The sequence below is a fragment of the Acanthochromis polyacanthus genome, chromosome 17 (assembly GCF_021347895.1).
Source record: "Acanthochromis polyacanthus isolate Apoly-LR-REF ecotype Palm Island chromosome 17, KAUST_Apoly_ChrSc, whole genome shotgun sequence".
NCBI lineage: Eukaryota > Metazoa > Chordata > Actinopteri > Pomacentridae > Acanthochromis > Acanthochromis polyacanthus.
In genome coordinates, this window is record NC_067129.1 from 24,349,781 (window position 1) to 24,375,829 (window position 26,049).

A 26,049-nucleotide genomic window follows, 5' to 3' on the forward strand; every position below is an offset into this window, starting at 1 on the left:
TGACGGCAAACTGTATATCTTTGGGTTTTGGATGAAACAAGACATTTGGATGTCATCCTGGGCTTTGAGAAAGATTGATTTACTCCATTTTTCAATGTTTCAGACTTTTTACACACTAAACTAACTGATTAATTCAGAAAATGGTCACTGCATTAATCATTAATTTAAAGAATTGTTAGCTAAAGCCTTAGTTACCATTAAATTGACAGGAGGTGTTGTATACATAGCTCAGCAATGTGCATCTTATCAGTACAGGCAGCACAGTGCTACCAATAATGTGTCCCTCAGGTAAAACAGACGTGAAGAAGTGAGAACATAGATATATATCTATGAGTGAGAAGCTTCAGTACAGTAATGATGGTTTACCTAGAGATGTCATGGGAAAGCAGAGAGCTGATTCTGTTGTGTTAATGAAAGACACTTACGTTCTGGTGAAAATACCACAGAGCTGTATGAATCTGTTTAACTGGTAGGAAGTGGCTGAGACAGTTCTGCATTGTTCCTGCCCGGACTATCTTGGAGGTACACAAACCCGTGACTCAACACGGAAGTAATATTTTGGTCGGAGCTGATTGGCTAGAAGAGTTCCTGAAACACAACAGTGTGAAAATGCGGTCAGTGTTACCTGCAGTTGCTGAACAACTATTCCGGGATATTCACAAAACATACCAAGAGACTTCTCAAAGTAAGACAAGAGAGTCAAAGAAACGTGCATGTTCATAACCGACCGCTGCCTGTTTGTTTGTCTTGATTTAAATTAGCTGTAGCATCACTAGCTAACAGGTGGTTGGAGCGCTGACAAACTCTCAGGACTTTCTGAACTGACTTAACGAGAAGACGGACTAGCTAAGCCTTCCATTTTAAAAAACGTAGTTGCCTTTCCTATCATCCAGAGAAACGTTAACGTGTCATGTGGTGTATTTTTTTCGGTAGTGCTGCCATTAAATAAATGCAGTTCACTCTCTGGACTATAGGTGGCGCTGCTGCAACAATTTTAAGTCTGACCACAGACCAGCGCAGGTGTATACAGCTACAAATGCACCGTAGGTCTTTTTTATATACAGGAGACATTTTGACTTGTGACTATTTTGTGTATTTTATGTACACTGACAGTCAATAGAAACTTTGAGACCATATTTTTCAACATAATTTTTATTTTGAAACCCGAAAGTGTATTTTCTTCATATGAATCATTTGTTTAGCATATTGGCATACAGAAACAAAAATCTAAAGTTTCAAGAATGATTTCAAAATAAAGAATTTCACAAAAGAAAACGGCACCTGCCAAACACAGAGTCACAACAGTCAATACCGAGTATGGCCTCCATTTGCTTCGATGCAGGCAGCAATCCGTCGGCGCATGCCTGTGGACCAGGCTTCTGATTGTGGGTTGGGAACAGCCCGTACGCCTGGCTACATCACTGTAGCTCAAACCGGCCTCCACCATACCCAGTGCCCGGAGACGTTGTTCATGTGATAGACGCGGCATGATGCTGTTCACTGGACTAACAATGGTGGCCTTTTTTGGGCCTTTTTATAGCTTGGCCTTCAAAACCCATTCTCAAATTGTGCAGATACTCACTGAGTATTGCTTGGTGTGTATTGGGTTCACTTTTGCAAAGTGACCAACTACCAGGGCACTAGATCACCAGTAAATCCACAATGAATAATTACAACCCCCCTACAAGTAGAATTCTGCGTACATTTCTACCTCAAAGTTTCTATTGCCAGTCAGTATACATCAATTAGCCTAAACTGAAGCAGCTAATGGAACTGAGACATTATTTATGTTATTATTTTACGTGAAAATGCCATAATTCAAACATCACCAGCTTTATAAATAGGTTCCTAAAACAGCTGCTGAACATAATCATTTAATCAGACTTTGTCTAGCATTTTGCTTACAATTCAAATATAACACCACTTTACAAAACTTTTTTATTAAAAAAGCTGCGAAAACTGTATACCTGAAATGAATTCAGAATCCAGCAAAGCAAAATAAGACGATAATACAAAGTGATATGATGAAAGACAGATATAATGGACAATGATTTATAAATAAATAGATGTTGGTTGAGTCGTCTCCAGAGCTGAAAAATTCAGTGTTTTCAAATTGAAATCACAATTTCAAACAACGCAGTTAACGAAGTGCTAAGGCTGCAATTTAGCATTTACATTATGCCATGCATCTGATCCAGGGTTTAAACTTTTGGGTCAATAGTTTTATATTTCATGCTGTCCTTTCTGTGCGACAGTTAAGCTTTTGATGGTGCGTTATCACCACCATTTAGATTTGTGTTTATTGCTTAGTACCAATTACACAATCAATACTGAACTGAAGCTTGAATTTATAAATATCAAATCACAATATCTGTCAGAAAATTTGCACTTTGATGTTTTTTCCAAATCGTTCCGCTGTAGTTGTCCCAGGTCAGTTCTGAAAGGCAGAACTGTAGAATATGGACAAGTTGTGCCTCTAAAGACTTTCAACAAAGTTACTAAAGATTACATCCAGCCCCATCCTATTTCAACTTATAGCTGCCTTTATGGACTTTGTTATTACTATGACACTATTATTTGGTAACTGTTAGTTCTAATCTTCTTTTAAATGTCTAAACTGAAGCACACACACCTATTTTTAGCTTTGTCTTCAGGCAGAGTTAACTTATCTTTGGACTGAAGTCACGTCTGTTCAGGTTAGAGTTGACACACAACCAGTGTGAGACCATGCCCAAGGCCATGCCAACAATTTTTTTTTTTGCCTGTATTATCTAAACAGCTATTTGACTTGAACCAACAAATGTATGGTCATAAGCTTCTCTCTTCACACGTCAGTCTGTTGGTGCCGTGCCAGCAGGAGAGAGGAAACTATGTAAATGAAAAACCACAAAGTAAACAAGCGTTAAAAAATAAGTGATTAAAAAATATGGCTTGTGGTGCATGTTGAAATTCACTTTCCATTGGTAATTGCATATAAAATTGAATGGATTTTTTTTTTGCATTGTTACAATGCAGTGTTACAGATAATTGTGTCCCAAAATGGGAACATCGGACACTCATTATCTGGGCACAGTTCTCCAATGGCTAGTAAACATTTTTTGAGAGGCAAAGTTAAACTAAATAAGTATGGTCAAAACTAAAGGTTATTTTTGCTTCTTTGTATAATCTGTCTTTACCTCTCCCTCAACATAAAAGCAGAAATTCTTTTCTGGACATATTCCAAACACTTCAGCAGCCATATTCTTACTGTATTTTTTATATACAAACTCTTTCATCACTGTTAAATTTGTGGGATTAAGTTTTTACTTTTTAAGAAATCTTTCTTCTTTTTGCAGTCCCCAATGATCTGCTAATTGCGTAAGTATTCATTTTCTTATTACATTTTATGTTTACTGCCACAAAATTACATTATTTTTCTTTCACTAATGTATTTTTTTTTAAAATTCTGAGACTATGATTAAAACTGTCCTCCAGTCCTGTCTAACTTTTGTCAGAAGTAAAAGGGTGTGCAGATGACTGAATCTCAGTGGGTGTGACGTGCAGAAACCACACTGAGGAAGATGAAAGAGGCATTTTCGACTGTCTGGATTTGCCCAAGTGACGTAGTACTGAGACACATTGTCATGATGCTGCTCTGTTTCTTTATGGAGACGTTTCCTGGCAGCAGTTTGACCTACGGAGAGTGAAGGTTGCTTTCTGTCTGGGTCAGCAGCACCACATCCTGTTTGTTAGTCAGGAAACCTCTGGATTAGGGTCCTCACACTCTGTGGTTGTTCACATGCAGACCATTCCTTTTTTGAATGTGTCTGGTTTCCATCAGTGTAGAAACATAGATCATATACCAACAAACTCCTGCCGTCCACTTCCACATCCATGAAACTCAGTGATTGAGGTAAATGCAATGATTGGTCATTGCTCCACATAATTCTGGTGCCATGGGGACATAGTATGTCACATCTTTTTTTCCACAGATAAGTGGTGGAATACTATTTTATTTATATTTGCTTAGATTTTTAACCAGGTAATGTGTTGGAAGAAGGAAGAGGACAGGAAAGTTCTTTCTTGCATCAACTTTAAATATCAGATTTTGATGTTAGTTCCCTAAAGTCACAGAGCAAGAATTTCCCTCTTAATTCACAATCATACACTAACTTTGAATAGACATCATGCGCTGATGAAATGATTGTAAAAGAAGCAGTTTTGCTGTTCTTTTACCAGTAGTAGCCTCAAAATTCAGCTTCACAAGAGGCCGACAAGACACAGTTACACACATGAGCAGGAGTGAAGTTTCTGTTTGTACACCTGGTAGAATGTCTTTGTTTTTTTTGTTTTTACAGATAGGGCTTCAAGAGTTGATTGTTTTTATATTTTTAAGTAATCTTTTGATTATTTTTTCAATTAATCTCTTGGTGATTGGTGACATTGTCAAATATTGACCAGCAGTTTGACACCCAAAGATCTTCAATTAAATGAACTAAACTTGAGTCAAAAAAGCAAAAAACACATCATGGGTGATGTCTTCACGTGTTTCCCTTGACTGTCATGTTAATTTGTATTTGTGTATTTATATTTATACGTCTTACAGGCTGAGGTTTGTCTTCGGACCTTGTGCGTTACAAGCTTTGGACCTGGTCGACCAGCATTCAGTCACCTGTCTGTCCTCTCCCAGTGGACGCAAAGCCTTCCAGGTCTGAAACTTTACCATCACTTGTCCTACTTGCACAGATAACACCCTACAAATGAAAAATGTTTACAGTAACATCAAATTACTGTCGCAATTCCACAGCCTTCCATGGGAAAACCTGCTATATAACTATTGTATACAAGAGCATTCACATTCTTTCTTCTGAGTTAAACTATTAAATGTTATGATTTTCTGCAGAGATGCTATCAATTTCCTAATTTATTTCTGTCCTAATCCTTTCAATTAGCTGTTTTTCATTTTGACTCAAAACATGACCCGAGTCACGCTGTCCTCTCAGTTAACATCAGTAGGACGCAACTTGGTGGGAGAAACACGGCGGTCCACTGAGGTTGTGGTCATTCTGCCCCAAATTTCCTGTAAACTCCTTCAAGCTCTTGTAAAAATAACTTTATGAAAGGTACCGTAAATTACAATGCAGCTAAATAAAGACATGGATTTTGTTCTGTTGGGAGACCTTCATCTCTGCTATTGAGTTTTAATTGTTTCACTTCTTTCCCCTGAAGGCTGTCGGATGTTTGCTGTCCAGCAGCTTGTATTCAAAACGATTAATACAATCATGTTTGTTCTGGCTTCTCTTTTGGAAAACATCATCCTCCCTAAAAGTGTTTCCTTTTTTTCTTCTTTTTTCCACACTCGTCTGTGATTTCTAAAGCACGTTTTTCGTACTGACTGAGGTTTTAATGTCATCTAGTCTAATGCTGAGCTACAATTATTCATTGATTAGATGGATTTTAACGCAAATTGGCTGCTTGTTTCTATTGTAGCGACAGTAAATTAAATCAGTTTTGGTTGTGAAGTTTCTGGACAACAAGCAGTTTAATGATATTACTTTGAGCTTGAGGAAGCTGTGTGTTTTCACTACTTTTTTCTATTTCACATTGCATAGACTGAATGAATAATTGATTAAAGCTGGTGTAGGCAAAGAGATTTAAATCAATGACAGGTCTTTCCCCCAACACAGTGTGAGAGAGTGTAAAGGGCAACAAAGACCATAGTCAGAACAGGATGTGGTGGCACAATGGCTTAGACAGGGGACTTTTACTTGAGAGATTAAGATACAAATCCTGGGTGAAGCCACGAATGTCTAGGAGCTTAGAATAGAGAGCGAAGAGCCGCAGCGTGGAGTGTATATATTTTCAAAGTGTGGCATTTTATTTTTGTTTCTTTTTCCTGTTTCTAGATTTCTTCCTACTGCAGCGTAATGAGAAACTAATTAGCAGAGTAATCAAGTATGAAAATCATATCAGCCTATGTTAGTTGTTATTTTCTGTCTGTCTTTGTAGATCAGTGTCATTTAATTCTTGCTGTGTTTGTAAGTTTAGAAGTCCTAACAGTAATTTGGAGGTTTGCAGACTGTCTAATGTGCAGTGGGAGTAGGGCGAGTGTTAACTGTCAGACTGAACCTGTGGGAAGGTCACACATCCTCTGCTTAATGCTCCACTGTTAACATTCAGTATGGATGTCACTCACAGCTGTAGATTAATTATGGATCAAATGCTTCTAGTGGAAGTAGTTTGATATTTTGGAAAACACATTTATTCAAATGCTTGTCAAGACTTGGGGACCAATGTCAGTCTCATCCATCCATCCATTATCTATATACGCTTAATCCTCATTAGGGTCATGGGGAGCTGGAGTCTATCCCAGCTGACTTGGGTTGAAGGCAGGAGACGCCCTGGACAGGTCTGTCAATCAACACAAAATAATAACAATATAAAGCTACAGCCAGTCACTAGTTAGCTAAACTTAGAATGAAGATTGGAAGCTTGGGATTAATCTTCTCATGTCACTATCAGCGAGCAAACAAATCAGTGCAAAACCGACAACATCCAACTCAGCAGATCATTGTTTATCAGACATTGACATGACTAACAGAAGAAGTTAATAACATTGATCATCCCATTACAAACCAATGTTCTGCACAGAAAACTTGTGTCCTGACATTCATGCGGATGTTGCTCTGACACGTAGCACCCACCTAAACACTGCTGCAGGCCGGAGCCTCCACACTCCTCAGATACCAGTCTGATTGAGTATCAGTGGAATGTGCCAAAAAAAGCCTCATCCACAGAGGCCCCACCCCAAAACACACAGGACCCAAAGGATCCTCTGCCTCGTCCTGGTGTGACAAACGACAAGACCCCTCAGAGCTGATTTAGCAACACAAGAGGATCTCCTACATAATATCAGGCAGATCATTTTAGTGTTATTACAGTTTGATATACAGTGGGTACGAAAAGTTTTCAGACCCCTTGAAATTTTTCACTCTCTGTATCATTGCAGCCATTTGCCAAAATCAAAAAAGTTCATTTTATTTCTCATTAATGTACACTCAGCACCCCATCTTGACAGAAAAAAACAGAAATGTAGAATTTTTTGCAAATGTATTAAAAAAGAAAAACTGAAATATCACATGGTCATAAGTATTCAGACCCTTTGCAGCGACATTCATATTTAACTCACATGCTGTCCATTTCTTCTGATCCTCCTCGAGATGGTTCTGCTTCTTTATTGGAGTCCAGCTGTGTTTAATTAAACTGATTGGACTTGATTAGGAAAGGCACACACCTGTCTATATAAGACCTTACAGCTCACAGTGCATGTCAGAGCAAATGAGAATCATGAGGTGGAAGGAACTGCTCAAGGAGCTCAGAGACAGAATTGTGGCAAGGCACATATCTGTCCAAGGTTACAAAAGAATTTCTGCAGCACTCAAGGTTCCTCAGAGCACAGTGTCCTCCATAATCCTCAAATGGAAGAAGTTTGGGACGACCACAACTCTTCCTTAGACCTGGCCGTCCAGCCAAACTGAGCAATGGTGGGAGAAGAGCCTTGGTGAGAGAGGTAAAGAAGAACTCAAAGATCACTGTGGCTGAGCTCCAGAGATGCAGTCGGGTGATAGGAGAAAGTTCCACAAAGCCAACTATCACTGCAGCCCTCCACCAGTCGGGGCTTTATGGCAGAGTTGCCCGATGGAAGCCTCTCCTCAGTGCAAGACACATGAAAGCCTGCATAGAGTTTGCAAAAAAAACACATGAAGGACTCCCAGACTATGAGAAATAAGATTTTCTGGTCTGATGAGACCAAGATTGAACTTTTTGGTGTTAATTCTAAGCAGTATGTGTGGAGAAAACCAGGCACTGCTCATCACCTGCTCAATACAATCCCTACAGTGAAACATGGTGGTGGGAGCATCATGTTGTGGGGGTGTTTTTCAGCTGCAGGGACAGGACGACTGGTTGCAATTGAAGGAAGGATGAATGTGGCCAAGTACAGAGATATCCTGAAGGAAAACCTCTTCCAGAGTGCTCAGGACCTCAGACTGGGCCGAAGGTTCACCTTTCAACAGGACAATGACCCTAAGCACACAGCTAAAATAACAAAGGAGTGGCTTCAGAACAACTCTGTGACCGTTCTTGACTGGCCCAGCCAGAGCCCTGACCTAAACCCAACTGAGCATCTCTGGAGAGACCTCAAAATGGCTGTCCACCAACGTTCACCATCCAACCTGACAGAACTGGAGAGGATCTGCAAGGAGGAATGGCAGAGGATCCCCAAATCCGGGTGTGAAAAACTTGTAGCGTCATTCCCAAGAAGACTCATGGCTGTACTAGCTGAAAATGGTGCTTCTAGTCAATACTGAGCACAGGGTCTGAATACTTCTGGCCATGTGATATTTCAGTTTTTCTTTTTTAATAAATTTGCAAAAAAAATTTACATTTCTGTTTTTTTCTGTCAAGATAGGGTGCTGAGTGTACATTAATGAGAAATAAAATGAACTTTTTTGATTTTGGCAAATGGCTGCAATGACACAGAGAGTGAAAAATTTCAAGGGGTCTGAATACTTTCTGTACCCACTGTATAACATTTTTTTATAAATGATACAGAATATTTCAGTAATATGTCATCCTTAATGACAAATTTTAAATGCAGAAGTTTCAAGATGAACACAATGAGAGAGTATACAATGTCATCAGGTTGTGTACTTGATGGACCATGAGAGTATTCTTTAAATAGCTGTGAGACTTACTCAGATCTGTCCCAGGCTTCTCACCTACCTGCATGGTCAGGCCTCTCTTTTGAGATCAGTAGCATTACATCATGCCTAAATGCACACCCTCTCACTGGGACATTTTTCAACAAAAACTGCATGCTAAGTAATTATCACACAATGTTCTAGTTTGTCTTTGTCACATGTTTTGAATGTGGAGTTCACTTTGTCTCATGAGCAGCTGTGAGTGTTGCTGCTGTGATGTGAACTGGTCTGTTTTGTGTTGTAGTGATGCATTTAGGTGGACTTCACTTTAGACTTTACTGTTCAGTTGATGTCATAAAGCCAAGTATTTAACTAATGCTGTTCTCTGACTCGGGCTGCACAGTGGCTTTTTGGTTAGCACTTTACCTTGCAGCTAGAAGACCCCCGGTTTGCGTCCTGACCTTCCCCGGATTTTTCTGCGTGGAGTTAGCATGTTTTCCCTGTGCATGTATGGGTTTTCTCCAGGTACCCCTGCTTTCTTCCACAGTCCAAATCATGCTGAGGTTGACTGATGATTCTAAATTGCCGGGAGGTGTGAGTGTGATTGTAATGAAGATTAAGCGATGTATAGATAAAGGATGGATGTGCTCTGACTCTTTCAACTTAAAGTTAATGTGGAGTACTTCAGTGGGTTGCTGTTACAAAGCAAACTATTTCACCATAAATATCTGACTCTCGGCATGGCATTAACCCTCTGAATTCTGAAAAAAAAGGATTTTATAGGCATGTTTTTTTGTTCTGTTTTTTTTTTTTTTAAAAAAAGGGGGGGAGGAAATGAAATTACAACATCAACAAAAGCCTAAATTGTAAAAAATGGAACAAGATTTAAATAGATTTTTATCCCTCCAGTTGTCTGTGAACATATGGTGGTTCAGTCCGGAAAATCTTTCATGTGCAGTCTATTTAAAAAATAGCCAAGATGCGCTTAAAATGTGACTTTCATCAAAATGTATTTTTTCTGCGTTTCATCCAACAATTCACCAAAAATTAACAGTTTGTGCCAGACTCCGTTAAAAAAATATAAAAGAAGCTTTGAGTAACTTGACTGCAACCAACAGTCATGATAAAAATTCAGAGACTTATCAGGTAGAGTTGCAGTTTGTGTTTACACAGCAGAGAGTAGAGAAGAAGAGAGACTGAGAGGAAAATAAAACATACTTGATCATTAAAATAAACACAGCGGTGCTCAAAAATAGTATACAGAGGAACAAGGTGCAAATTGTTGGTCTGCAGTTGATACGGAGTGATGTGAAAAACATATTTTGTAAAAATGTAAATAGACCTTGACAAACAGAATGTCTGTTGAAAATAATTTGCGTGCAATAATCAAGCAAACTCAAAGTTTGTTTTTGGGCTCTTTTAAATGACCTAAAGAGTTTTTTTCTATTTCTAGACATTGTTGTGCTGTTTCCATAGAGGTGAAGGACTTTATATTAACATAAAAATTGAACCCACAGTGAGGACAAATGTGACGGGAGCAAAAAGTAAACAACCAGAAACCACTTCGTGTTCAGAGGGTTGATTTATAACTTAAGTTTTGGCTAAATTTAATCACACAAGGTCTGTGACTTTTAAGAAATATAAGCTAAAGGAGGAGGAAAGGGGAGGAAGATGTTGCTTGAAGGACCAAAGGTGACGTGACAGCCCTGATCTTTCAGTTTCACCTCGAGGCTGATGTTTTACTGAAGATACAGCATGTGACAGCTCTGTCAGTTAGAAGAGCGTCATTAGATCTCTGGAATAGAGTGAAGCCAATGATGACGTTCAACGAATGGAACCTCATTTCAAAAATAAAACTTCCCCGAAATTAGTCATCCACTTTTCAAGAGTTCATACAAATTTCCTGTGAGGGGATAAGAGGATGAGAAAGAAGTTATCTCTCACTGGATAAAAGAAAGAGGTTATCTCAGACATCAGAGTTCTGTGTGAATGTACTGGAAGTACAATGACGTACTAACAGGGCCCTGTGTCAGAGATGCTGCCGTACAAGTTGATAAATTTAAAAATTCCGACATTTTTGTCATTTCCTGTTAATATATTATTTCCATGGGACACAATGGAGTTTCTCGTGTTGCTGTGGTTATTTGGTCTCCTCTTTCCTTAGCAGGAATGAATAACTCATGAGAACGTGGCATTTTACAGCTGGGATTTTTCACCTTATCTTGTTGCTAATGCTCGGTGACCTTTTCATAAGGGATGGTGTACCGACATCTGTTGGGAAACAGCAGTCGTGACTTACTGACTTTAATGAAAGTCAAAATGTGTAAACACAAAAGCAAAGGATAAGAACAATTGGTTTTATTATTTTGTAGTCTACCACTTTTTCAGTTACTTAATTTTCTTTCCACACCACCAAAGTATTTACTTTGCAATGATATTCATCAAACAGCAATGACTTTATCTTTAGTCTCATCTTTCCTCAGCTGTTGACCAACATGTTTCTTTTGTCACTGATACTGATCCAAATTACCAGTAATTAAGGAAATTGATAACTATTATTTCAAATTTAGAAAAATTTGCAGTAAAAATTCATTCTTTGTATTTGAAAGACTAGACAAACTCCCAACTCATGTTTTTGGGTTCTAACTTGTGATGCAGAACCAATCAGATGGTTCTGTGGGTAGCTCTGTGTTACAGTGACTACAGGTAGAGAGAGGTAACTGCATCAGAGCTAAAGTAGCACATTTTTAAACAAGGAAAGCACTCAGAGTGCCAAGGCTGCTCAGTCGTTCTATGATTTCCAACAGATGAAATCTTTAAAAAAATTGTGGTCTGTTGTACTAGGATCTCAATCATGTGAACGTCAGCAGAAGCTGATGTAGTGTTCATTTGTTGTCATAGTTACAGTGACGCCGAGCCGCTATCTCCCAAATAAATGTCATTTATGACCTTCCCTGTAAATTTCATCCAAAACCGTTTGTCCATTTTTGAGTAATGTTGCTAACAAACAAAAAGACAAACCAGCACTGATCGTCACATGACTCCACCGTGTTCCTTGGCAGAGTAATTAACCTTATTTGTCTGGTTTCAGTTTAAAAAAACGTTAATAGTATATGAATGAATAAAGTATGAATAAAGGGAATCAATAAAAAAAAATCTGAAAATTGGAAAAATTGTGAATATTGAATCCGATTAAAGCTGATAATTGGTTGACTTCTAATTTTACTTGTCCTTATATTTGCTTGAAATGAATAATCAGTTGTCAGACTTGTTGCAGATTATGTGTTCTGTTCATCAGCTCTGTTAATCATTAATCAGCTGATATTTCTACACACATGAACAAACTGTAGATGGCAGTTTTATGGTTTTGCACAACTAAATATTGAGGTTGGCTGTTTCTGTCTTTAGTTTTCTGAGCTATTTGTTGAACAAACTTGACATTTTAAAAAAATGGTATAGTCTGACATTTTATAAACTAAATAGAGTGACTTATTAAAATCAATCAGTAGATATATATATAGCACTTAAAGTCAGCACACATGAAACGCAGCTGGATCTTGAAGGACTTTAGTCAAACTAAACATATTCAGTCAGTAGGGACTGGCGATACAAGTGTACAGACAAAAGGAAAATCCAACAGGAAGTGTCTTACAGTTTTTCTCGATTGCTAAGACACATTCCTGGAAAGCTGCTCTCCTTTTCCCTAAACTGTGAACACAAAACCCAATTTTCAAGGTACATTCACAAAACCTCTGAGTCTTCTTGCAAAACCAAACTTTCAGCCCAGAACAGTTCAATCTGTGCTCAAAACTGAACTATGCTGTCAAGTCATGCCTCAAGTCAATCTAAATTAAATACTCTACTGAGTAGTCACTAAACACTACATAGAAAAAAGGAAAACACAATGCTCAGGACATGAAGCGGTAGAAATAAATGTTTATTTAAGCTAAATGCATGTTACAAAACAAAATACCTGGGCATTTGTAACACTTGTACAAAGAAAAAAGAATTTGCAAAAAAACAGAAATCCTTTGCATTTACATGTAGCACTTGTATGTTATAAAAATAAAGCACAAAAATATAAAAATGAAGTACAAAGAAAAGAAGTGCATTACTGTTCCACAGCATCATTTCTCCGTACTGGGTCAGGCCACAGGACTTCATCTACAACACAGGCCACATTTTCTCTGGCTAGGCAACAGGGGAACAAAAAAAAAACCCTGGCATTCCGTATCCATGCTTGACATGCCTCCACAGGCCAGTTCCATGGCTTGCAGGAGATTTACCCTGGTGTAAGGTTGGCGTTCATATACCTTCCACCGCCATGAGGAGAATTCTTCTTCAATGGGGTTCAGGAAAGGGGAGTACGGTGGAAGGCAAAGATTGATAAAACCTTGGTTCATATTGAACCACTCTCTAACCTGGAGGCCTCTGTTAAAAACTCACATTGTCCCAAACAACAACATAGATGGGCTGCTTATCCTGCTGCCCTAACAGAGCATCTCGCATGTGATTGAGGAAAATGAGGAGCTGGTGAGTGTTGTAAGGCCCCAGGTTGGCATGATGGTGGACAACACCATGATTGCTGATGGCAGCACACAATGTGATATTGCCACCACGCTGCCCAGAGACACCAACAATGGCCCGTTGGCCAATCACATGGCCTCTCCTTCTCCTTTTGTTGAGATTAAACCCAGCTTCATCCATGTAGATGTATTCACAGGGTTTTTTCCATTGCATCCACTTCAAAAACACTCTGTAGAAATAGATGTATATTTTTGTAAGTGATACAGAGAAAGTGGTGTAGGCCAACTACAGTAAATCACTACTTACAGTAACCAACATTTATGTATCTGGATATATACCAACCTGTACATACTGGAATCTTTGCTCTTTGACTCTATCAGAGTTGCGTTCAAAGGGCACTCTGTACAGCTGTTTCATGCGCAGTCTGTTGTGCATGAGAACACGATCAACAGTAGAGAGGTTGACACTGTTGATACCCTCAAAATGCACATGGTCCTCAATGATCCTCTGCTGAATTTCACGTGGTTTAGTGGTGTTGTTCTCACGGACCATGTCGACAATGAGTGTCTCTTGGTGTGGGGAGAACATAGATGTCCTACCACCCCCAGGAGGCAGTCTTTCAATTCTACAAAAAGAGAACATGCACTTACAAAAATACATACATGGAATAGGCCTACAGTCAGACTAACCCTCCATTACAATACTACAGTACACTGGCACAGTGATGTACTGAAACATGTTTACTGTGGTATAGGGCTGGGTGATATGGCCAAAAAATAAAATCTCGATTTTTTTTTTTTTAGTTTTTTTTTTTAGCCATCTTGGACGATTACGATTTTAATCGATTTTTGTTGTTTCTTTGCGGTCTGTTTGCTATGGCTAGTGCTAGCCATACCGCACTCCCGTAGCTGCGGGCACTTTTCCCATTCTTTAGGATGCCTCTGCCGGAGGTGCTGAAAGAGGTTAGTTGTGCTGCTACTCTTTGTTTTCACAGTACTTTTACAATCCTTGCACATGACTGTAGTTTGCTCTGTGTCAGTCTTGTCAAAGCCGAACCACTTCCATATAATCGATGTAGCATGAGGCCCTTTTCTCGCGACCAGCTCTTTGTCTGCTGTTCTGTCCGCTGTGACAAGTGTTTTGGCAGAAGGAGATGAGAGGCGGAAGCAAACGCCAGTGCACAAGTCGTGAAAGACAGAAGAAGAATCTGTATTGTTATATATTTAAGCTCGCCTCGATTTTACAATTTGACAAATTTTCAAATCATCAGGTTTTAAAAAGGCGAATTAATCGAATTAATTCGATTTATTGCCCAGCCCTACTGTGATACAGTATATAGTACAGTCATTGTACATATGTAATTGTTGTCAACATTTACATACTATAATGTCAAAAAAAGGTATATACCTGTTTTCTTCTCTAAATCTTTGGATCATGGTGGACACAGTGAATCTACTGATGTTTGGTTGTACCCTTAGTCCGGCCTCCCTCATCATCATACCATGGACAAGAACATGGTCAATCCATACACTGTATATATAGTGGACGTAGCATCTGGCTCCAGAATTGAAGCCAACCCGGAAGTGCCAAAAACTTGCAGTGTCACGCTGTCCGCTAGGGTTGGCTCCAAAAAGCTTTTGCTCCATAGACCCCAATTCATTTTTGGAAAAAAATAAAATTTGATAGACTGATGTTCTACTGCTCAGGATTTTTTTCCTGTTAGTTTTCATGGTCAAAATGAGAGATCAGGTGGCCGATCTTAAAATAAATCAATACTGAATTTTAAATAAATCGTTAAAGTTGGCGGAGCCAGGGGGCGTGGCTATACTTGATAGACAGCAACAGAAGCCTCTGCGGTAAAATGTGGGCGGGATAAGAGAGTCCTCAGCCAATCCTGCCCCGAGTTGCTCTCTGGTCCAGTCTGTTTGATGACGCTTTTTACGTCACTGGCTCCAAAAAATCCAAAACGGCAACCAGGAAGTAGCAAAATCCGGGCTTCATTTTCTCTGCGTTGAAACCAACGGGTGACATCACGGTTAGTTTACGCCTGGGTCAATCACAGTGGCTCTGATTTCATCAAATATTACTGTTCTTTGTCCTTGCTGTCCACCTTGACCTGCTCGACCTCCTCTCACACGAACTCCTCTTAGATTTCTATCCATTGTAGTGCCTCACAAACCAGTGCTCTGGCTTATATGTACCCTCACATCATTAGCCACAAGTGTGATCATTTTTGAGTTGTTGTGTTCAACCGGTGACACCTGAGCTTTAATTGTGTTTGAGTTTTGCCACCTGTGCTAACCAGTATGCAACACAGTGACAATGTGTTGACAAGATGTGTCTAAACAGGTGAAAAGTGCTTATGGTTTTGCCAAAAGAGTGACTGATTCAATAAGTGGGTTCAGGCACCTAGAATTAAGGTCAGACAATAGGGATTAGTGTTTTAGCACTTGAGAAAAACTGTAATAAGGTGTTGGGCCACTACTTGCTGCTAGAACTGCTTCTGTGCACCTTGGCACTGATTCTCTACATCTCTGAGAGGTGAACACCATTCTTCTAAAAGATACTACCTCAGTTGATGTTTAGATGATGATGATGGAGAACGCTGTCTAACACATTGGTCTATATCTCCTAAATCTGTTTAGATCTGGACCCTGAAGGCTGAACCATATGATTTACATGATGTTCATCAAAACATTCAATGAACTGTTATACTTTATGGAAGTATTGTCATCCTGGAAGACATCAAATCATGAAGTTGATCACTCACCCTACAAACTCCCCGAACTGTATTTGTATTTGCAGTGACTCTATTGTATAAGGAGACTAGTGGACTCCAACCATGTCAGCGAAATACCCCCTACACACTGCAAAAGCTCTAAATCTTACCAAGTCTATTTGTCTTGTTTTTAGTCGAAATGTCTCATCCCACCTGATTTAAGATCAGTTCACTTAACAAGTGACATTTCAGCAAGATGGAGAGACTTGTTTTAAGACAACGCATCTTAAATATCTTGTTAAGTCAAACAATCTTGATATCATCTTGTCTTAACCCTCCTGTCGTCCTGTGAGTCAGATTGATCCGTTTAAAAGTTTGAAAATGTGGGAAAAAATGTATTTTCACAGTGAAAGCTTCCACATTTTCAAAATTTTGTGGGAAATTTTTGAACATTTTTTGATGGCAAAAAAAGAAATGTTTAAAGAAATGTTTCTTTGAGAACATTCTGAAAAAAATCAACCAATATCCAGAAAAATTCGCTGGATTTTGGTTGATTTTTTTCCAAATGTTCTTAAAGGAATTGTTAGAAGTTTTACTGATATACATATGTAATGACTTTAGATATTTTTTGGGATTTTTTAGAAGATATTTATTCATTTTTGAAAAGATTTACTATTTTAATTTTAAATTTTTATTTCTTGCCAAATTTGGGGATTTTTTAAAATAAAACTTTTAGGGGAAACTTTTAAGGAATTTTCTTTGTGATTGCTTGGCAAATTTTTATAAATCTGAATTTTTTTTGCTGAAATTTTGAATTTTTTTCAGACAAGAAGCAATATTTATTTGGTGGCATAAATAAAGACAACAGGAGGGTTAAGACACCTAAGCTTGACAATCCTGGTGAAAACAAAGCTTAAAATAAGTTTTCCTGGCTAATTTTAAGATCTCAATATTCTAAATATCATATGTTATTTCAAAAAATCCTACCAAGCCATTTTCACTTTTTCTATTGGCAGATTTTTTTCACTTATTTTAAGGTAAAAGTTGCTTGAAATAAGTTTTGTTTCTTGTTTTGAGAGGCGCATTTTTTCCAGTGCAGCATATCAGAGCCACCAGCCACTGTTGGGGTGAAGGGTTCAGGTTTTTCCTGAAGTTTGTCACTTGTCTGTACTGTCTGATTGCATATAAATACAGCAGCTTCCCAGAGATTTTTAATTTCCCCCAAGCCCTGTTTGTGGTTCCGACACAGTGGACAGAGGGCTGTCCCAACTCCCGTTCCTTTGGCTCAGCATGGCTTCCTGACAAGTATTCCCATGAGAGCCAATGTTTCAAGCTGAGATGCAGCCAAAAACTTTTCTGAGTCTTTAACTCTCACCGTTCCATCTGGAGTGAGTAAATGACAGCTCTTGATGGATAGCATCTGTTGAAGAGGCCTGGATCACTGCCAGCCGGTGGAAGCCTCTTGATGATATGATGCCTTTTGATGATATTTGCTGCAAGCTTTGCAGTGTTGAGCTGAAGCAGAGCCACGTTATCTATGATGCCAGCAGGAAAACAAAAGGGGCACAAGTGTGAGCTGGTTTTCAATAAACTTGGCTCTTTACAAATGTTTGCAGTCCTTGGCTTGGTCACCACAGTTTTACTGTTTATGTCCTCATCACGGTGTGCACGGTGCTGTGTTCGTCTCTCCTGAGGTGCTTTAAGTCCATGTGATTGTCTCTTTTGTTCTTTATTTATAATGAAGTGTCACATTGAACAAATGAAGTGCTTTTACTTTTATAGGTCATAGGGAAAGGTAATTTATTGGAGCTCTGGAGAATAATGGAGCCTTCTCTGCCATCTTGGGAAGCATTAGTTATGGTGCAGTGTCACACTAATCCACCTACCTAATGTCCTCATGTGCCATGTGCATGAGGACGACACCTAAATCACTGTCTGTAGGTGGGAGTGAGTGCCGACACCGTGGACTGGAGGTTTTGTCAGCCAAGGCCATTAAACATCCCATACAGCTTGTTTAAAAATGCATCATTTCTACCTCGTCTCCCCCTAAAAACTAATGTGAAATGATGAGGTTGGTGAAAGTAACCTCACCTTCAACTCAACCACAGATCTGCCCAATTTTATGAAACATTTAAAAAGAAAATCCACCCAAAAATAGTTCACATTAGGATATGAATGTAATGTGGACTGTGAAGTCAGTTGTTTTGAATCTGCAAGCTGGAAAGTACAGTGTCAGTTATAACACCAGCAGCTTTTGTGAGCTTTGATGTACTGCAACCAAAATGGTGTGTTTGAATTGAGGACTTACAGCTGTGTAATAGAAGCTGTGTCCACATCCCAGTAAAATACCGTGACTGCTGTCATAATGTGTGAACAGTTTGATTTCCCACGTGAAGCAGCTGCAGGGCTTGTCTACTGATGACATCATTACTAGTCCAGGAGAAAAAGCAGCGGGTTTTTGAGATGATCTGAAAATTAGAAAATAAATCAAAAAGCTGGTTTGTTTTGTATTGTTTGTTTGACTGTTGGTCAGCATCAGAATCCATGAGGATTATTTAAGGTTGCAGAGAGAGACAAGATTGTCTGTTCAGAAAAGGAGAAGATGTTCTTGGAAACAAGTTCATGTTCTCACTGCTTTGATTCTCGGAGCTCAGTCGCTCATGCCTGAACTAGTTGAGGGACATTTGGAACGCATTAAAGAGCTTGTTTTCCTTCATACCTTTTCACACTTTCACTGTCTCCACTGCTGCTCAGTTACTGCACACAACCGCCAACACAAATACCGATAGATGAACCTCCTCTCTCTTAAGGAAACAGTTTATATTTGTCTCTGAGTATAACCTTTCAAATCAGGTCACTGCCAACAAGCTTTGTCACATATTTAACTGTACTTTGCATGAATCTGTTGCAGGTAGTCGGAGGCTCTGGAACTTTGTACACTTGCTTCCTGTCCTGTCACTACTGCCCCTGTCCAGCCTTCGCCTACACTGTCCTACGGAGGAATGAAGGCCTGCTGGTGAGTCTCCTACAAGTTGTTTCATATGTTTGGCTTCTCATCAGGTGTCAACTGATATGTTTTGCTCAGGGCTGACACTAATTATTAGCAATCCTGGAGACTATTATTTGGAACTGAAATACATTTGTATCAACAATGACAATCTTGATGTTAAATTTCCGTCCAACACAAAACATCAATGTTCTTACTTATTTATGTTTTACAAATGTTTAATTCAACATTTATATTTCATTGTTGATGGGCTGCTTCTCATGACATCTAACTAATCAGATAGTGCTGTGGACATTACTCGAGACTTCAGAGTGTATAGTTATAGTTTATAGCTGTCAACAGATATAGACAAGCGGCTGCATTAGAGCCAATATAGTGCACTTTTAATTTAGGAAATTTTAGCAGGAATCTGGTAAAACAGATGAAGAAAAACAGTAATCCAAAAATTGCTGGCTGTTGGATCCCATATTCAGTTGCCCTCAACTAAATATCATGTTATATTATTATAACACAACATGGTTAGTTGGGGTCTTAAAGTCAGAACATCTTCAAAAAAGTGTGTTAATGCTAATACAGCATTTTAAAAATAACATAAAACAACACAATATTCTAAAAATGTCTGATCATGTGTTCTGAATTACACTCAACAAAAATATAAACGCAACACTTTTGTTTTTGCTTCCATTTTTTATGAGATGAACTCAAAGATCTAAAATTTTTTCCACATACACAATATCACCATTTCTCTCAAATATTGTTCACAAATCTGTCTAAATCTGTGATAGTGAGCACTTCTCCTTTGCTGAGGGGTCCCACTCCTGTTCAATGGCTGTGCGAAGTCCGGTGACTATGCTGTCCATGCAAGAACTGGGACGTTTTCAGCTTCCAAGAATTGTGTACAGATCCTTGCAACATGGGGCCATGCTTGGAGACGGCTTAAGGTAGAGAAATGAACATTCAATACACCAGCAACAGCTCTGGTTGACATTCCTGCTGTCAGCATGCTAATTGCATGCTCCCTCAAATCTTGCCACATCTGTGGCATTGTGCTGTGTGATAAAACTGCACCTTTCAGAGTGGCCTTTTATTGTGGGCAGTCTAAGGCACACCTGTGCACTAATCATGGTGTCTAATCAGCATCTTGATATGGAACACCTGTGAGGTGGGATGGATTATCTCAGCATAGGAGAAGTGCTCACTATCACAGATTTAGACACATTTGTGACAATTTTTGAGAGAAATGGTGATATTGTGTATGTGGAAAAAATTTTAGATCTTTGAGTTCATCTCATAAAAAATGGGAGCAAAAACAAAAGTGTTGCATTTATATTTTTGTTGAGTGTAAACAGCTTAATACAAAAGTGAGAATGCTGTATAAATTTTCACTCAGAATTACTTTTTGTTTTGAGCAGTATTAGATGAATATTAATTTGTACTCATCTTCATAAAAGTAGATATTTTATTAACAAATTTATTATTATTGCAGCACCTTTTTTAGAATGATACTGACATACTGACCGATTAAAAAACATGCAGGGGAGTTTGTTGTATTGCTCAGTCCTGGGTGTTCCTGCACCTGTCAGGAGGTTGGGAAGTAGCCTATTTGTAGCCTGCAAGGTTAAACTCAGGGCACTGACACCAAAAAACTTACCAAACTTTACCTAGCTTATTTTAAGAAGTGATGAGGAGATTCCCCCACACCTCCAACTATAATACAACCTTGATGGTCTAAGGCAGTGGTTCTCAAACGTGTTCTATCAGACAGCCCTTCGGGGGAGAAGAAACTTCTGCGATATATGTGTGTATATGTATATATATATATATATATATATATATATATATACACACGTGGACAAAATTGTTGGTACCCCTCAGTTAAAGAAGGAAAAACCCACAATTCTCACTGAAATCACTTGAAACTCACAAAAGTAACAATAAATAAAAATTTATTGAAAATTAAATAATCAAAATCAGCCATCACTTTTGAATTGTTGATTAACATAATTATTTAAAAAAACAAACTAATGAAATAGGGCTGGACAAAAATGATGGTACCCATAACTTAATATTTTGTTGCACAACCTTTTGAGGCAATCACTGCAATTAAACGATTTCTGTATTTGTCAATGAGCGTTCTGCAGCTGTCAACAGGTATTTTGGCCCACTCCTCATGAGCAAACAGCTCCAGTTGTCTCAGGTTTGATGGGTGTCTTCTCCAAATGGCATGTTTCAGCTCCTTCCACATATGTTCAATGGGATTCAGATCTGGGCTCATAGAAGGCCACTTTAGAATAGTCCAACGCTTTTCTCTCAGCCATTCTTGGGTGTTTTTGGCTGTGTGTTTTGGATCGTTGTCCTGTTGGAAGACCCATGACCTGCGACTGAGACCAAGCTTTCTGACACTAGGCAGCACATTTCTCTCCAGAATGCCTTGATAGTCTTCAGATTTCATCGTACCTTGCACACTTTCAAGACACCCTGTGCCAGATGCAGCAAAGCAGCCCCAAAACATTACTGAGCCTCCTCCATGTTTCACCGTAGGGACAGTGTTCTTTTCTTCGTATGCTTGGTTTTTGAGTCTATGAACATAGAGTTGATGTGCCTTACCAAAAAGCTCCAGTTTGGTCTCATCTGTCCAAAGGACATTCTCCCAGAAGCTTTGTGGCTTGTCAACATGCATTTTTGCAAATTCCAGTCTGGCTTTTTTATGAGTTTTTTTCAGCAGTGGTGTCCTCCTTGGTCGTCTCCCATGAAGTCCACTTTGGCTCAAACAACGACGAATGGTGCCATCTGACACTGATGTACCTTGGCCTTGGAGTTCACCTTTAATTTCTTTGGAGGTTGCTCTGGGCTCTTTGGATACAATTCCAACGATCCGTCTCTTCAATTTGTCATCAATTTTCCTCTTGCGGCCACGTCCAGGGAGGTTGGCTACTGTCCCGTGGGTCTTGAACTTCTGAATAATATGAGCCACTGTTGTCACAGGAACTTCAAGCTGTTTAGAGATGGTCTTATAGCCTTTACCTTTAAGATGTTTGTCTATGATTTTTTTTCGGATGTCCTGGGACAATTCTCTCCTTCGCTTTCTGTTGTCCATGTTCAGTGTGGTACACACCTTTTCACCAAACAGCAGGGTGACTACTTGTCTCCCTTTAAATAGGCAGACTGACTGATTATGAGTTTGGAAACACCTGTGATGTCAATTAAATGACACACCTGAGTCAATCATGTCACTCTGGTCAAATAGTTTTCAATCTTTTATCGAGGTACCATCATTTTTGTCCAGGCCTGTTTCATTAGTTTGTTTTTTAAAATAATTATGTTAATCAACAATTCAAAAGTAATGGCTGTTTTTGATTATTTAATTTTCAATAGATTTTTATTTATTGTTACTTTTGTGAGTTTCAAGTGATTTCAGTGAGAATTGTGGGTTTTTCCTTCTTTAACTGAGGGGTACCAACAATTTTGTCCACGTGTATATATATATATATATATATATATCAGAGATGTTGAACTCATTTTAGTTCAGGGGCCACTTACAGCCCAGTTTGATATCAAGTGGACCGCACCAGTTAAATCAGAACAGAATAACCTATAAATAACGACAACTTCAACTTTTTTCCTTTGTTTTAGTTCAAAAAAGTTCATTCTGAAAATGATCACATTTAATAAACTATCTTTTTTCAAAACATTGTGATTATCCTGAATTTTCTTAATAAAAAATCAGTTCAATTTCAACAATATTATGCCTCAGTTGATCATTTACACATGCATTGCAACTGACAAATCACCAAGTATCTACCAAGTCACAAAACATTTAGTCACAGTATCTGGAACTGAACAATCTAGTATTTTATTTTATGATAAAAAAAACTTATCAAGGTCTAGAAATTATATAAAATTTTACAGTTTTACAAATTTACAATTTGTAGTTAATCCCTTCTCTAATTTTTACATGTTGTAAAGTCGTCCCACAGGCCGAAATGGACCATCTGGTGGACCAGGTTTGACCCACTGTGTGACACCTCTGGTATAGATAATCGGAGCAGATGAGCCGAAGTGTTCGCTGGTGTTCCAATTACATATTAATGATGCGTTATCGTGTTCTCAGGAGTCTGTACTTGTGTACTTGGCAAGCACATGCAAGTATGGACTTTTGTACTTGATATTGAGAAACAGCCTGCACACTTTGAGTATTGCTGTGCGCCGTGACAAACAAGCCGATGTTAATACCATTGTTCAGCTAATCAGTTCCGCGTAAACGGACCTTTTCCTTCCGGTCACTTGCACCCTCCTGTCATGCCTCTGTGCCCCCTGAGTGGGATGCGCCCCACACTTTGAGAAACACTGGCGTAGGGAAACAGTCAAGATGTCCCGTACCATATAAAAAACAAGACAAACACACAAATGCACATAATGTGTCCTGCTGGGGTTGAACACCAGCTCAGAACACACATATATGGTGCACATTAGACACGGTGGCATATTTACACACAGTTGTGAAAGCTGTTTCACAGACATTATGTCTTGTCAGTCAAGCGTGTGCCCTAGAAAAAACCTTCACCCAGTCAAGCGAGACAAAGCACACATTTAAATGTGTGTGACAGATGTGTTGTGGTCAAGTCATGTTTTTGTCTGGTCAGTGATGGGCATCTCCCAGAGGCTCCAACGGGCTGTTTTGCCTTTAAATATGTGCAAGAAAACGACCTCTGCTCCTCCTCCGACTGTCAGAGAGATTTGTTTCCCTGGAGGATGCTGCTAAAATCAGTGTGAGAAACAGAGAACTGCAGTAGAACATGGAGACTCCCCGTGAGCACATCAGCACCATGACAACACACAGAAGCCAGAAAAATACCAAATATTTACTCTCCAGCAACTTTTCAAGCTAGTTTGAGGCAACAGAGGTTGAGTTTGTGTTGTTACATGTGTGAAGGCTAAATGATGGTGGATTTGATTTTAACATAACCCTACAATTCAGACATCAAAACAGTCCTGCACTCTGGAGACAGCGAGTTTGACCAAGCAGTCAGTCCTCTTGCCTCGCTGGAACCAGTCTCTTCACTGTGGTGCTCTGCAGACTCCAGCATGACTGGATAAGATCAAACCAGGTCTGCTCTGTAGTGCAAGTAGGTCAGAAGACTGATAAATATGTTCTCCCACCAACAGCAGACAGCCAGCATGTGATACTCAGCAGCTGACAGGAGAAGATGGGAAATAAACTTCTGTACTTTCTCAGTTTGAGCCATATTATTGCTAAACACAAACCATCAGACGTGTTAGTGTGGAGAAGTCATCTGTGATGCTTGCAGCAGGCTGAGGGGGAAAACAAGTCAATGATTAACATGTCAGTGCAGAAAATAATGAGAGGAGCCTCTGTATGGTTTCAGCGGCACACCAATGCAAAACTGCAGGGCTGTTTGTCACCACACACATTCAGGTGCTCAAACGTCTTGTTATTCATCACACAAAAACCCATTTAGAAAACAATACTCACTAATAGCCCTCTTCATCAAATGTGCTTTTCATTTATATAAACGTTTAGAATTGTTCTGACATTCACTTCGTGACAAATATTCTGAGAGTGAAGATAAGTCAGGGGACCATTTCCAAGAGTTCAGAGCCAAGTGGTGCCCATCTAGTCGTGTGTTTCCATCTGATCTCTGATTTTAAATTACCTGGACTGTCATTATCTTTTCATATCCGCCTCATTAATCACATTGATGCTGGTGTTCGCGTAATGAATCGATGTCTGCAATCTTTTCTCCCAGTGCAAACACATCCTGGCTGTGTACCTGTGTCAGGCCATGGCTGTGACTCAGCAGGAGAGCGTGTCTGATCAGCAGATGTCCATTCTGCTCAGCAGGACATCAGCACCGTGACAGCAGGTGGTACCAGCACACCTGGGTCTCTAGGGGCTCATTCAGGGACACGGAGCCGCTTGGATGGCAGGCGGTGCTTTAAATGGACACTTCAGGTCACTGCAGAGAGGACCGGAGCACGGGAACACTTCAGACATCCTGCTCTTTCATATGCCTCTCTGAAAGACTACAGATGTTGCCTTTATTTATTTTTTGAAGAGTCCCTAATCTGTTTCCAAGTATGTGACATCTGTTCAATGAGGACATGCTTTATTTTTAGTTTCCTTTTATCTAAGGCGACATCAATTACAGAGTTAGTGAGCATCTGCACACTGAATTTACTTAAGAGACTCTTTAAAACATGAACAATTTTTTCAATGTGTCATTTGTAAACACATCAAAACCCAAAGTATCCATATCCATTTACAAATTTTGATTTGTAGTGAATTTGTTTTTTTAACCAATGTTATTTCTTCTAGACAGAAAATACACAACTGTTTGTTCAGCTCCTCTTTGTGATGATCTCCAGCTCTTTGAGGTTTAAGGCTTCCTCGCCATCACTGTGGTCTTTAGTTCCTCCACAAATGTTTGATGGAATTCAGGTCTGAACTCTGAGCTGAGTGTACTTGTTGTTTCTGTTCATTTCTTCACCAGTTTGGCTGAAATTTTTAGATCATCGTCTTGTTTGAAGCTCCAGGACACGTTTTTATGTAAACTGCCTGGTGTTTTCCTCCACACTCTAATACAGGTTTCTTTTCTCATGATCCTGTTCACTTTGACAAAGTTTCCTTGCCTATAAGCTGAAACACATGGCCGAAGCAGTATTAAGTTTGACCGTCTTCTTAGAGTTGGATGCTTCTCCTTTCTATCTTGAAACCAAAGCCATGCCTTGGGTCCAAACAACTCCATTTTCTTCTCATCCAACAACAGAACCAATGCCCAGGTGGAGTCCACCTGAGTTGGCAGCAATGGAGATCAGCCCTGTTCAGTGTCTGATTGAGATGTTACTGGAACTGCTCAGATTCATCGAGATGATCTTTGTGGTGATGCACATGCATTTTCTCCATAAGATGTGAAAAATATTAAGGCATGTGTATTCATTTTGGACATGGCAATTATAATAAAATAGAAATAGGTTAAAACTATCATCAATATCTATTGTACAATGTCTTACTGTTTTGTTTTTTGTCATTTTTAGCCAGAAGAACCCTATTGGTCAAATACAAATTTAGCAAAAATCCAAATCTGGAAAAGATA

At 39.2% G+C, this 26,049-nt stretch overlaps 1 protein-coding gene across 1 annotated transcript; it reads left to right on the top strand.

The window, feature by feature from the left end:
- The first annotated feature begins 542 nt into the window (after window positions 1-542).
- Window positions 543-25,944, top strand: zswim7 (zinc finger, SWIM-type containing 7). Its single transcript, XM_022199344.2, has 5 exons — window positions 543-685; window positions 3,336-3,357; window positions 4,586-4,688; window positions 18,839-18,943; window positions 24,703-25,944. The coding sequence occupies exons 1-5, from the start codon at window positions 610-612 to the stop codon at window positions 24,811-24,813; spliced, it is 417 nt and encodes a 138-aa protein (XP_022055036.1). The 5' UTR covers window positions 543-609; the 3' UTR covers window positions 24,814-25,944.
- The last annotated feature ends 105 nt before the right edge of the window (window positions 25,945-26,049 follow it).

Bases quoted from the DNA above. Each gene is read 5' to 3' on its own strand.
- zswim7 (XM_022199344.2), top strand. From the start codon at position 610: ATGCGGTCAGTGTTACCTGCAGTTGCTGAACAACTATTCCGGGATATT. The intron at 3,358-4,585 runs GTAAGTATTCAT...TACGTCTTACAG, and splicing joins CCCAATGATCTGCTAATTGC to GCTGAGGTTTGTCTTCGGAC. The intron at 4,689-18,838 runs GTCTGAAACTTT...AATCTGTTGCAG, and splicing joins GTGGACGCAAAGCCTTCCAG to GTAGTCGGAGGCTCTGGAAC.